General features: G+C 40.9%; 1 protein-coding gene across 2 annotated transcripts in view; it reads right to left on the bottom strand.

Moving 5' to 3' along the window:
• Positions 1–13,784, bottom strand: part of REC114 (REC114 meiotic recombination protein) — a 102,026-nt gene that overhangs the window by 13,265 nt on the left and 74,977 nt on the right. Inside the window, exon 3 of one of the 2 annotated variants that reach the window (XM_046007785.1) lies at positions 3,290–3,373. The exons of the other annotated variant lie outside the window; for it this stretch is intronic. Coding sequence (XP_045863741.1) covers positions 3,290–3,373 — 84 coding nt within the window. The remainder of the gene's footprint in view (positions 1–3,289; positions 3,374–13,784) is intronic. 2 annotated transcript variants of the gene reach the window in all.

The following is a 13,784-nucleotide window of genomic DNA, read 5'->3' on the forward strand; positions in this document are numbered from 1 at the left end:
TTGTGTTCTGAAAGGTCTAGGTAATTCAGTAAGGTGAGAAAAGTAATAAGTATAAACTACTGGAAAAAATAAAATTGTCATTGTAGATTATAAAATCACTTTCCTAGAAATTAAAAAATTAACAAATCAGAGTTAATAAAAAGTTTGGTCAGGAAGCCAAATTTCAACTAATTCAGAAAAAGTCTAATAATAAGCAGCTAGAAATATCTTTGGGATAAAGAATACCATTCACAGTAAAAGTGGGCAAAAGGATCTTAACCTTAAATATTTCTAAAATCTACATCTATATGACTTATATACATACATATATAAATTACACAAATTACATAAATACGTATTTCTACATAGCATGTAATCTGTATGTATACGTATATAACTGTAATCTCTATACATATTGTCTGAACACTTTGAAGAGGAAAATAAAACCCGTAGGGAGGTGATTCACAGAAGAAATACAGATGGCTAACAAATACACTAAAAAGGTTCATTCTCCTTAGTTACTGAAGAAATACAAATTAAAGGAAGATGTTCCTTTCTGCCAATCAGACTGGAAGCTAGCTTTAAAATTTAAATTATATTCCCCTATTGGAAAGAATTTGGATAAATGAGCATTCTTAAATTCACTAGTGCTGTAGAAATGGGGTGACTTATAGAGAGGGCACATTGACATACTTTGATTGAAATACACATACTTCCAGGACTCCTACCTCAAGAACCCTGTAAATAAGTCCTTACGAAAATCAAAACATTTTTATAATAGTGAGAACTTGGGAATTAGCTGAATCATGTTGAATGCAAACAATAAAATGCTATGTAGCCCTGGAGAATCACGTTTTCAAAGACTAAGAAGGTCGTGACTCAGGACTGTGTTCCTGATGCCATGTTCCATGACAAGACAGCAGGAACAAAGCACTCCATGTAATACAAACCCAAAGGTATAAATTATCTGTGCGGTAGGCACTGTTCACTGCCATGAGCAGATATATACCAGAGGCTGAGAAAGCCAAATGCTCATTTTGCTAATATCAGCAAATTGAGACTGGCCACATTACACTGTTCTGGTCCATGAGACTTAAGAAGACCTGTTCTTTTGTGGAAAGTGGAAAGAAGCCGTACAGGAAAGTTTTTGCTTTCCTTATGAAAGGGACAGAAGAAGCGGGTTTTCCTTGAATAGAAATTCGGTCGAGCTACAGCAGCCATTTTGTAAATGTGAGGGAGAGGCCAGGGGAATTGCAAAGATGTTGACCTTGGTACTGTGAAATTGCTAAGCCGATGCTAGCAACTGCCTGTTTCTGGATTTGTCATCTAGTAAAAAAAAATTAAAATAAACCCTTTATTTTGGGGGCCATTATGCCTGGATTTTCTGTCACATGCCTTTGAATGCTATCCTAACTGAAAGAATATATCATGTAAGAACTTCAAAATGTTAGTAATAATTATTTTGGAATGGTCAAGTTGCTTGGTTTTTATGTTCTTTATAGTTCAAATTTTTAACAGTAATATATATCAGGAAAAAACTTAAAAACTTGGTGTAACTTTTAAAAGACATATATAGTTGACTGTAGAGTGAGAGGTGAGGGGTGCTGACCCCTGCGCAGTTGAAAGCCCAAGTATGACTTACGACTCCCCCAAAACTTAGCTACTAGTAGCCTACTGTTGACAGGAAGCCTTATCGGTAACACGAACAGTCGATCAACCCACTTTGTATGTTACATCTATTATATACTGGGTTTTTTTTTTTTTTTAAGATTTTGTTTATTTATTCAACAGACAGATCACAAATAGGCAGAAAGGCAGGCAGAGGAAGGCGGAAGCAGGCTCCCTCCCGAGCAGAGAGCCTGATGGTGGGGCTCCATCCCAGGACCCTGGGATCATGACCTGAGCCGAAGGCAGAGGCTTTAACCCACTGAGCCACCCAGGCGCCCCTATATACTATATTCTTAAAATGAAATAAGCTAGAGAAAAGAGAATGTTAGGAAAATCATTAGGAAGAGCAAATACATTTACAGTGTTGGACAGTATTTATCGAAAAAAAAATTCTGTGTATCTGCAGACCTGCGAGTTCAAACTCATGTTGTTCTGGTGTGACACGGGCCAGGGCAGGGAGTCAGAAGGCCAGTGGGTGGCCCAGCTCTCTGACAGCTACTTATAACCTGGACTAGTAGTGGAAGTTGAATTCCATTTCCTCACACATAAAATGAAAACAGGAACTCCTGAAAATGTGTGATAGGATTTCCGAGTATGTGCGCGGACCCCTTTGGCAGTCTGGTGAAGCCAGTGGACCACTTCTCAAAACGTTTGCAATCACATAAAATACATTAGATTATAAAGGAAACCAATTATCCTGAAGTAGTCTACTACAATATTAAAACACTAATTTGTGAACTAACAGTATATATGCTCATTAACATAGGCAATAAAAAGATCTAACAGCGGGCCTAATTACCACCATAACTCTGCGGCAGTGCTGAGCGCGGCTGACATTGAAGCTCTCAGAAACAACCATGATGTGGTGAAATTAGCTGATTTCTATTGATGCAAAGATCTAATACGACTGTGTCTGACGCCTACGTTCATAATTGAAGGAAATGATAAATTCCAATTAGAGGTCAGTGAAAATCCATGGTCTCCTGAATTCTTGAGGGACCCTGTGGAGGGTCTGTGGATCCCAGGCTAAGACCTTTCCCTTAGATGCTCTATTAGGTGCTCTTCCAAGTCTCAGTCTATGAACCCATGGAAAATTAGTATCTTTCACCTAAATTCCAATATTACCTACTTGGTGAATGTTAACAGATTGGTTTTTTATAGTTATTTCTGAAAGAAAATAATCCAGGTGATTAGTCTGTATGTGTCTTTGATAAGAATCATTCTTAATGTTTAATGCAGTCAGAAAGCAAATAAAAGGGGTATTTTTTACTATTAAAGAGGGAAAATGAAAAGACATTCTCAATAAAGCATTTGAAAATAGTGAGACAAACAATGACGTGTCCCGCGTCCCCCCAGCGTGTGCCTGGGGAATGGGGCACGGTTGGGCCGCTGCTGCGTCAGATGGGCACTGACAGATCAGTTAAAGCCCTGAGTCCTCAGCAACATCCTCTCACTGCCCGGCTGCTGCCTTTCTGCAGCCCGGGGTTCACATTCTGCTCAGAGGGCAAGTCTTTGAACATACGTGATCTTCCCGGTTCCATTTCACCTGCAAAGAGAAGCTCCCACTCACCCCCTGTGCACACTTAGAAGATGAGAAGGGTGTGATCGTTCGCTTAAAACAGTTGGCCACGGGGCCTCTTGCCTTTATTGTTGTTCCAAATAACAGACAATCCATGCGTCTCACAATCTTCAACCAGTTCTTGCTACCAATGAGTGAAAACCCTTCCTGAAACAAAACAATTAAGCACAATTAGCTACAGAAGCAAAAAGGGACATGAAGAACAGCTCTGGAGCAGCTGCCTCCTATTAGAACGTTATACATTCATTCTGCAAGTAAGCACAATATAGAAATGGCTCAATTTCACCCGCTGCCAAAGATGACCCTTCCAGAAAATCCCTGAGCCCAGTCCTCTGCCTGCCTGACCCACAGTGAGAGTCTCAGCTTTCATTGCTTCACCTTTTCATATTGAAAATCAATGAAATACTAAAGCAAATGTCCACAGTCATAGCTGTTGTAAAATACATTTCTGGATTTGCCAAAATATGAGCTTATGTTCCTGAAAGCTAAGGGTTTCCAATATACTAATTTGTTAGCTTTTCTGACAGATTTCTAACTACACAGCGAGAGTTCTCTTCGTGAGAATCTTATTTTCAGATTCCTATGAATGGAAAAATTGAAGCAACTTGTTTTTGGATGCTGAATGTCCCGTTCTTCACTTCAGTCTGAAAAAAACAAAAAAAACAAACAAAAAAAGGCAGAAAGGGCAGTAGAGGGCACACTAGCCTCAAAAGAGAGACAGCAGTTAGAGCCTATGGGAGAAAGATGAACTGTCTGCAGCTTATTAATAATCAAGTAAACAGAATTGGCTGTTTAACCACTGTGTGCACTCAAAAGCTCCAATTATGTTGTCAGTGGATTTCCTGGTTTAGGAAGCCCATGAAGTGAGAATGTGTTCAGCACTCAGTAAAACTGATCCTGGGAACCAAACCAAACTAAAGAGATGGTAAGGCTGTATATGAATCCTGCCTGCCCCTGCCCACCTCCCTTGTCTCCCTTATACTGTTTGTGCACCACAGCCAGGGGAGGCTGCTGAAGGGATCTGAGGAGGAATTGGGGAAAAAAACTGCAACAATTAGAAAACAGAAGAAAATGTCGTCCCTTATAAATACAAACTCTCCTGGCCTCTCTCTTCCTAAGTCTGTATACAGAGAAACCACAACTTCCAGAGAAATTTAGAGCCTGGGAAAACTGGATGTTAATTCCTCCACATTTTCATTTAAAAAAGAAAAAGAGTCACTTCTAAAATGTTGATTTTAAGAGTTATCATTAATATTAGCTTTTTTTTTTAAACGAAAAAAGAAGTAGGCAAACCATCTTAAAACTCTCAGAATTAGCAAAAAAGAAATGCATTCACTATTAGATCTCCCAAACATGTGTGTAGCGTAAAATGCCAGTATGCAAGGACCCTGGCACTTCACACACTTTACTGGCAGAAGCACAACTGGTACAACTCTTTTTTTAAGTAGGCTCCCTGCTGGGCATGAACTCACACCCAGTGCAGGACTTGAACCCACAATCCTGAGATCAAGACCTGAGTAGAGTCAGATGCTTAACCAATTGAGCTTCCCAGGTGTCCCCAAACTGGTGCAATTCCTATGGAGGGTAATTTGTCAGGATCAACATTACAAATTTAATACTCTTTAACCCGGCAACTCCCATCCTGGGAATTCATTTCACAGATCCACCTGCGTGTGTGTGAAGTGATGCAAGGGCAAGGCTGTGGATTTCTGCATTTTTAACATTAAAAGACTAGCAACAAGTCAAGTATACATCAACAGTGGACTGCTTAAATAAAATATGGTACTCTTTACAGCAGTATACAACTGTAAGAAATAATAAATGCTCTATATCAGTGCTGTTTAGCAGAAATATAATTTGAGCCACATGTAATTTTTACTTTATTAATAGCCATATTTTGAAAATAAAAGTTGGTAAAATTTAAATATTTTAACTTCTATGTCAGAAACGTTATTTCTACATGTAACTGTTATTTCAAATTTAACACTGTAAAACATTAAGGTTGTATCAAAACAGAGAATGTAAACTAAGTCTGTGACCCCCATGGTAGTGTACGCATATACCGCATCTCAATTTGGAAACTATTTTTTTAAATTTATTTTTTCAGCGTAACAGTATTCATTGTTTTTGCACAACACCCAGTGCTCCATGCAATACGTGCCCTCCCTATTACCCACCACCTGGTTCCCCCAACCTCCCACCCCCGCCCCTTCAAAACCCTCAGGTTGTTTTTCAGAGTCCATAGTCTCTTATGGTTCATCTCCCTTTCCAATTTCCCTCAATTTCCTTCTCCTCTCCATCTCCCAATGTCCTCCATGTCATTTGCTATGCTCCACAAATAAGTGAAACCAAATGATACTTGACTCTCTCTGCTTGAATTATTTCACTCAGCATAATCACTTCCAGTCCCGTCCACGTTGCTACAACAGTTGGGTATTCATCCTTTTTCTTTTTTTTTAAATAAACATATATTTTTATCCCCAGGGGTACAGGTCTGTGAATCACCAGGTTTACACACTTCACAGCACTCACGATAGCACATACCCTCCCCAATGTCCATAGCCCCCTCCCCCTCTCCCAACCCCACCTCCCCTCAGCAACCACCAGTTTGTTTTGTGAGATTAAGAGTCATTTATGGTTTGTCTCCCTCCCAATCCCATCTTGTTTCATTTATTATTCTCCTATCCCCCAACCCCCCATGTTGCATCTCCACGTCCTCATATCAGGGAGATCATATGATAGTTGTCTTTCTCCGATTGACTTATTTCACTAAGCATGATACCTTCTAGTTCCATCCACGTCGTCGCAAATGGCAAGATTTCATTTCTTTTGATGGCTGCATAGTATTCCATTGTGTATATATACCACATCTTCTTTATCCATTCATCTGTTGATGGACATCTAGGTTCTTTCCATAGTTTGGCTATTGTAGACATTGCTGCTATAAACATTCGGGTACACGTGCCCCTTCAGATCACAACGTTTGTATCTTGGAAACTATTTTTGATGGTTAAAGTGGAATGTCATTCCACCAAAATAACATTTAATGGGAACATAAGTTACACTGCTGCCATTTTAAAATTCTAACTTTAAACTAAATTTAAACTTCTGGCTTTCATAACCCCAGCCACATTTTGAGTGCCCAGTAGCCATGCATGGCCAGCCTACTGCTACCTTCTCAGAGCAGTTCTGTATTGATCTCCATAGTATACTGTTCAGCAAAAAGCAAGCTACACAGCAATGCCCATAATATGCCACATTCTGTATAAGAAAGGGAGGACACATGCAATGTATATTCTTATTCTTTGCTTGCATTTACTTAAAAAAGAAACCGGAAGGATTACTACACATGAGACTAATAAAAATAGCTATCTAGGGCGCCTGGGTGGCTCAGTGGATTGAGCTGCTGCCTTCGGCTCAGGTCATGATCTCAGGGTCCTGGGATCGAGCCCCGCATCAGGCTCTCTGCTCCGTGGGGAACCTGCTTCCTCCTCTCTCTCTGCCTGCCTCTCTGCCTACTTGTGATCTCTCTGTCAAATAAATAAATAAAATCTTTAAAAAAAAATAGCTATCTGTAGGGAATGGGAGGAACAGTGCAAATGGGGGCAGGAGTTAGAGGAAGATTTATTTTGTCTTTATGTTGCTTTGAGTTCTGAACCACATAAGCCTGTCCTGCATATATATGGGAATCTCTGTGAAAACAAGATACCCATTCCACCACAGCAAAACTCAAGGAAGAGGTGAAAGTGGGACCTAAAGAGATGGTAAGTCCATGGGAACTCTGTACTATCCTTACAACCTTCCCGCAAATCAAAAACTATTCTAGAATAAATAGCTGATTAAAAAAGAAAAGAAATCAACGGCTCTTGGCCCTGGTCGGATCTCACGTCTTCCTGTCTCTGGTCCAGTTAGAGCTCTCTAGAATATCTCCACTGGACAGCTCCACAGATCTCTCCATGTAAACATGTCCGGCTGCATCCACACAGCCGTCCTCCACAAACACTGTCACTCCAACGTGGTGCTGCCTCAGCAAATGGTGTCACACATACCTGCCTGACACCCAGCCTATCACCAGGCATCATGCTTACCTCCTCCTTTCCTCACTCCTCCCTCAACACCATGAAATCTTCAAGTCTCAGAGATATCATCCCCAAAGGGCTTTTCCACCTGACCATTCTCCCCATGTTCACAGCCATTGCTCCATCAGACCCCCGCCAGTGGTCCCCAGAATCTCCACACTATCCTTGGAACTAGTGCCCCTTCCTCCAGGCCTAATTTCTCCATCCATCTGTGCTACTGCCAGAGCAGCCTTTATAAGACAAAAGTTGGATGAAGTCACTTCCTTTCGATGCCACCATCTCATCTCTCCCTCACCCCCCACAAGAAACACCTGCAGGATGGAATTCAAATCCCTTGATGCATATAAATATCTAACATTTGGCTTCTCTGCCTTTTATGCCTGATTATTTCCTTCGATGCTCATATAAACGCTGTATTAGTGCCCTGTGAAACTCCCCACAGTTCTGCAAACGTGCCATGTTCCTCACACCTGCGTTTTGTTGTGCAGCCCATTCCTGAAATGGCTTCCTTTTTCACTGATTTTTGAAAACCCAGGTTTGTCCCAAACATCCCCCACAAGACAAAGTTGGCTGACCTCTCAGAATCTATGCTTTCACAGGATCTTGTACTTACCTCCTGACTACATTTCACAGAGTGAGGAATAACCCCTGGGCAGGCAAGGCAGGTTCTCAAATGTTTCTTATTACTCCCCCAGCAACTAGCAGAATGTTTAGCAAATGCTACTGGCTCTGGCCCAGCGGCCATTCCGTTTAGGACTCTGTGCAGTGGCCACCTGGAGAAAGGTGTGGTCTCCTTTTTGGCAACAACTTTTTTTTTTTTTAAGATTTTATTTATTTGACAGATTTATTTATTTGACAGAATATTTATTTGACAGAAAGCAAGAGAGCACAAGCAGTGGGGAGCAGCAGAGGGAGAAGTAGGCTCCCTGCTGAGCAGGGAGCCCAGTGAAGGAACTCAAGGCAGGCTCCATCCCAGGCCCCTGGGATCATGACCCCAGCCAAAGGCAGATGCTTCACCAACTGAACCCTCCAGGCACACCTGACAGCATCTTATTTGAGACATGTTTAGGGCTCTTCTTCATCAATTTGTCCAAACCATTTTGCCTTCGAACTCTGTATATCTCTTCTCTCTGTCTGCCTAATTAACTTCTAATCACTGTTCATTTCATCCTTAATCTCACTTAGGTCAGCCTATTAGACCTCCCCATCGGCATCCTTCACAGTCATGCATCCACAGGGCTTGTTTGCTTTACGTCTGTTTTCCCCTCAACTGGAAGCCCCATGCAGGCAGGGGCTCTGATCGTTTTGCTCACTACTGTATATATACCACCTATTACAGCATTTGGCCCTAGCAACTGCTTCAATAAGTTGTCAGTGAATGCAAGAATGAAGCTCTTTATTAAAATTAACAGAGTATTTCAAGGCAGTACTTCTTGGGAACAATGAGGCCCATACATTTATTACCTGTCCAATGATACAGAACATCTTACTTTTATTTGACTTATTCCAATCTTGTTGAAGATGCAAGAAGAGTCTTTTCATCCTAATACTTTGGGATTTAGTAAAGAAGTCTCTGTACCTAACCACTTGCCTTTAATATATTCCGAGATTTTAATAATTCATTGCCCGGTCTCTGAAAATCCACCTCTTTGAATCTCCTCTAAGGCTTATCCATCTGGCAAATTCAGTTTAGCTCAGCTGATGGCTCCTCTCAGCAGCCTCTCCTGACTTTCTCAGAGAGACAAGCAGCCCTGTTCTGTGCACCTACAGCAACTGTACCAGCCACTACTGAAGACTCACTCACCATCCCTGGGCTCCTATTATGGATGAGCACTGTGCCACGGGTTAAAAAAAGACACAGAAACCACCCAAGGGCAGGAAGAATGCATTAGAGTCACCCAAGGGCTCTCCCCCTCGTGCTTAGGACACTGTTCCCTCACCTGGACAAAGTCACTGCTGCTGCTGAGAGTCTGCCATATCTCTTCAAAGTGATGGGATGGAAAATGGCTGGGAATTAACAGTACAAGGTAGGAAGAGAAAGAGAGTGGAATACTCTGGAAAATACCAAATTTACCATCAACTAAAAGCATAGGAGCCAAAAAGTTATGTCTCAGAGAGAGGCATGTGGAAGCTAAGGGGAGTGAGACTTTGAAGCGGTGAACAGTTGAGGTTCTTAGGTGATGCACAGGGATGGAGTGAAAATAAGACCTATAAGATGCCCAGAATTCAGCACGTGGGAGGTGCTACACGCTACCACGTCCGTGCACACATCTGTCATTCTAACTCACTCTCCTCCTAGATCCCACTTCACTGCAAACTCCATGCGAGCAAGAACTGTGATGTATCCATCTTTGTATTTTGCATGTCTGCTGAATAAAAAAAGGAGTGCCACAGCAACTTCTTTCATGACACGTCTCTAAAGACAAGGGCAACAACAGCAAAAAGGAACTTTTGGGACTTCGTCATGATAAAAAGCTTTTGCACAGCAAAGGAAATAGTCAACAAAACTAAGAGGCAATCCACAGAATGGGACAAGATATATATCCAAGATCTATAAAGAACTTATCCAACTCAACCCCCAAAAAACAAATAATCCAGTCAAGAAATGGACAGATGGCATGAACAGACACTTCTCCAAAGAAGACATATGAATGGCTAACAGATGCATGAAAAAATGTTCAACATCACTAGCCATTAGGGAAAATCAAATCAAAACCACACTGATATGCCACTTTAACCAGTAAGAATGGCCAAAATTAATGAGACAGGAAACAATAAGTATTTGCAAGGATGGGGAGAAACGGGACACCTCTTACACTGTTGGTGGGAATGCAAGCTGGTACAGCCACTCTGGAAAACAGTATGGAGGTTCCTCAAGACATTAAAAACAGAGCTACCCTAGACCCAGCACTATTAAGTATTCATCGCAAACATATAGACATGAAAAGAAGGGGCAAAGGCACTCCAATGTTCATAGAAGCAATGTCTTTAATAGCCAAACTGTGGAAGGAGCCAAGATGCCCTTCAACAGATGAATGGATAAAGATGTGGTTCATATATACACAGACTATTACTCAGCCATCAGAAAGGATGAATACCCGCCATTTGCATCGACATAGATGGAACTGGAGGTGATTATGCTAAGTGAAATAAGTCAAGCAGAGAAAGACAATTTTCATATGGTTTCACTCATATGTGGAACATTAAGGAATAGTGCAGAGGCCCACAGGGGAAGGGAGGGAAAAGTGTATGGGAAGAAATCAGAGAGTTTAAAAATCATGAGACCCAGGCGCCTGGGTGGCTCAGTGGGTTAAGCCACTGCCTTCGGCTCAGGTCATGATCTCAGGGTCCTGGGATTGAGTCCCGCATCGGGCTCTCTGCTCGGCAGGGAGCCTGCTTCCTCCTCTCTTTCTGCCTGCCTCTCTGCCTGCCTGTGATCTTTCTCTGTCAAATAAATAAATAAAATCTTTAAAAAAAAAATCATGAGACCCTCTGGACTCTGGGAAACAAACTGAGGGTTACAGAAGGGAGGGGGATAAGGGAAGGGGGTAAATGGGTGATGGGTATTTAGGAGGGCACATGTTGTGATAAGTGCTGGATGTTATAAGCAACTAATGAATCGCTGAACACTACATCAAAACTAATGATGTACTATATGCTGGCTAACTGAAATAGAGTGCCAATTTCTGACCACCCCCACCCCCTGCCATGTCCTCTGATCACCCTGTGGCCCATCCCCTCCTGCTGTCCAGCTCCAGTCTCCCTGAGGTGCAGTGGCACAAATGCCAAACACACACAAACAGCCACAAGCTTTGCTTTTCAAGTATTATAAATTACAAAGTTCATTTCTAGATTTTAGTTATCCACATTCTCCTTGTCCTTTGTTATTATAAATAATTAACAGTTACCAGAAAGAAAACCATCAAAAGAAGGGGGGAAAAAGACCTAAATAAATGGATGCAGAGATTAGAGGTAGACAATTTTGTATCTAAGAGTGGTGGGGAAAAAATGTCTTAGGCCATTCTCCAAACCAAGCCATCTCCCTTGCTGTTGATGTGATCACTGAACTAGTTTCTTTAGTGCTTCAGACACCTCTCAGGTGTGAGGAGGCAAGCTAGGAGGCCATCACAGGGGTTGTTGGCATTTAGCTAGGCAAATTAGCTTTCAAACCATGCCAGAAATGATCATAAGTGAAGAAAACACAGCATTTTGCTTTTATGGAAATAACAATTAAAAAATGCTCACACCTGCTACAAACACCCTGACTCAGAGGAAAACAGTAGAGGAGAATATGGTTACAAAAATAACTGAGTGACTTACCATTAGACAACCTACCCAGTCCCCAAGCCCAGACCATTCAAAGGGCTTCTTGACAAACGTGAGGTATTCAGGTGCCAGTAATTTATTTAAAAACTAGATCCTATCTTAAGTTTCAGCGTTGTGTGTATGTGTTTTTTAAAGATTTTATTTATTTATTTGACAGGGAGAGAGAGGGGGGAAGCAGGCTCCCTGTTGAGCAGAGAGCCCGATGCGGGGCTGGATCCCAGGACCCTGAGATCATGACCTGAGCTGAAGGTAGAGGCTTAACCCACTGAGCCACCCAGGCACCCCAGCATTGTGTTTTTGACTCACTTTCCCTGGGTTCATGAGGTTCAAATTACACTGAAAACAAGAAAAAAAATCCATGATAAAAGGGTTGCTACAGAATATGAAGATAATAACAATGTGCACAGAAAAGAAAGCAAGCAAAAGAACTGGGCTTTTTAAAAATTAACTTTTTAATAATCATAATCAATTGTTATTTATTAAGCTAATAAAAGGGAACAAAAAAAAAACATAGCTGATTTGAGGTGCCTGGGTGACTCAGTTGGTTAAGCATATGACTGCAGCTCAGGTCATGATCTCAGGGTCCTGGGATTAAACCTCGAGTAAAGCCCCGGGGCAAACCACCCCCTTATTTGGGCTCCCCGCTCAGTGGGTTGTCTGCTTCTCTCTCTCCCTCATAGCCATTTCCCCTGCTTGTGCTCTTGCTCTCTCTTTCATATAAATAATTAACAATCTTTTTTTCTTTTTAAAGAGCTGGTTTGAGGATTACATTTTTTTAAAAGACTCTTTTTTTAAAGAGTTCATTTATTAATTTGACACAGAGAGCTCAAGCAGGCAGAAGGATAGACAGAGGGAGAGGCAGGCTCCCAGCTGAGCAAGGAGCCCGATGTGGGGCTTGATCACAAGATCCTGAGATCATAACCTGAGCTGAAGGTAGATGCTTAACTGAGCTACCCAGGTGCCCCAAGGATTACGTTTTAAAAAAATTATTTTTCAATTCAAATATAATTAACACAATAGTGTTACATTAGTTTCAGGTACGCAATATGATTCAACATTTCTAGACATTACTGAGTGCTCATCAAGATAAAGTGTACTCTTAATCCCCTTAACCTGTTTCACCCATCTTTCACCTGCCTCTGCTCTAGTGACCTTCAGTTTCTGCCCATACTTAAGAGTATTTTCGTCTTTTATTTTATTTCTTAGTTTCCACATATGAGTGAAAGCATATGGTATTTGTCTTTCTCTGACTTACTTATTTCACTTAGCATTATACCCTGCAGGTCCATCCATGTTGCAAATGGCAAGATCTCACTCATTCTTTTTTATGGCTGAATAATACTCCATTGTATATACACACCCATCTTCTTTACCCACTCATTATTCAATGGGCATTTGGGCTTTCATGATTTGACAATTGAAAATCATGCTGCAATAAGCACAACGTGCATTTATCTTTTCAAATTACTGTTTTCGTTTCTTTGAGTAAATACCCAGTAGAGGACTTAGTGGGTTTTATATTAATTCTATTTTTAATTTTTGATAAATTTCCATACTGTTTTCCACAATGGCTGCACTAGTTTGCATTCCCACCAACAGTGCACAAGGGCTCCTTTTTTTCCACATCCTCACCAACACTTGTTGTTTCTTATTTTATTTTATTATTATTTTATTTTATTATTATGTTTTTTATTTAGCCATTCTGTTAAGTGTAAGGTGGTATCTCATTGTGGTTTTCATTTGCTTTTCCCTCATGATGAATGATGTTGGGCATCTTTTCATGTGTCCTTCAGCCATCTGTATGTCTTCTTTGGAGAAATGTTTGTTCATGTCTTCTACCCATTTTTAATTGGGTTATTTGGGTTTTTTGGTGTTGAATTGTATAAGTGCCCTAAATATTTTTCATACTAACCTCTTATCATGTTATCATTGCAAATATCTCCTACCATTCTGTAGGTTGTCTTTTAGTTTTGTTGATTGTTTCCTTCACTATGCAGAAGCTTTTTATTTTGATGTAGTCCCAATAGTTGAATTTTGTTCTTGTTTCTATGGCCAAAGGAGACATATGCAGAAAAACATTGTTATGGCCAATGTCTGAGAAATTACTGCTTTTGTTATCTTTTAGGATTTTTATGGTTTCAGGTCTCACATTC

Source organism: Meles meles, chromosome 6, assembly GCF_922984935.1.
Source record: "Meles meles chromosome 6, mMelMel3.1 paternal haplotype, whole genome shotgun sequence".
NCBI lineage: Eukaryota > Metazoa > Chordata > Mammalia > Carnivora > Mustelidae > Meles > Meles meles.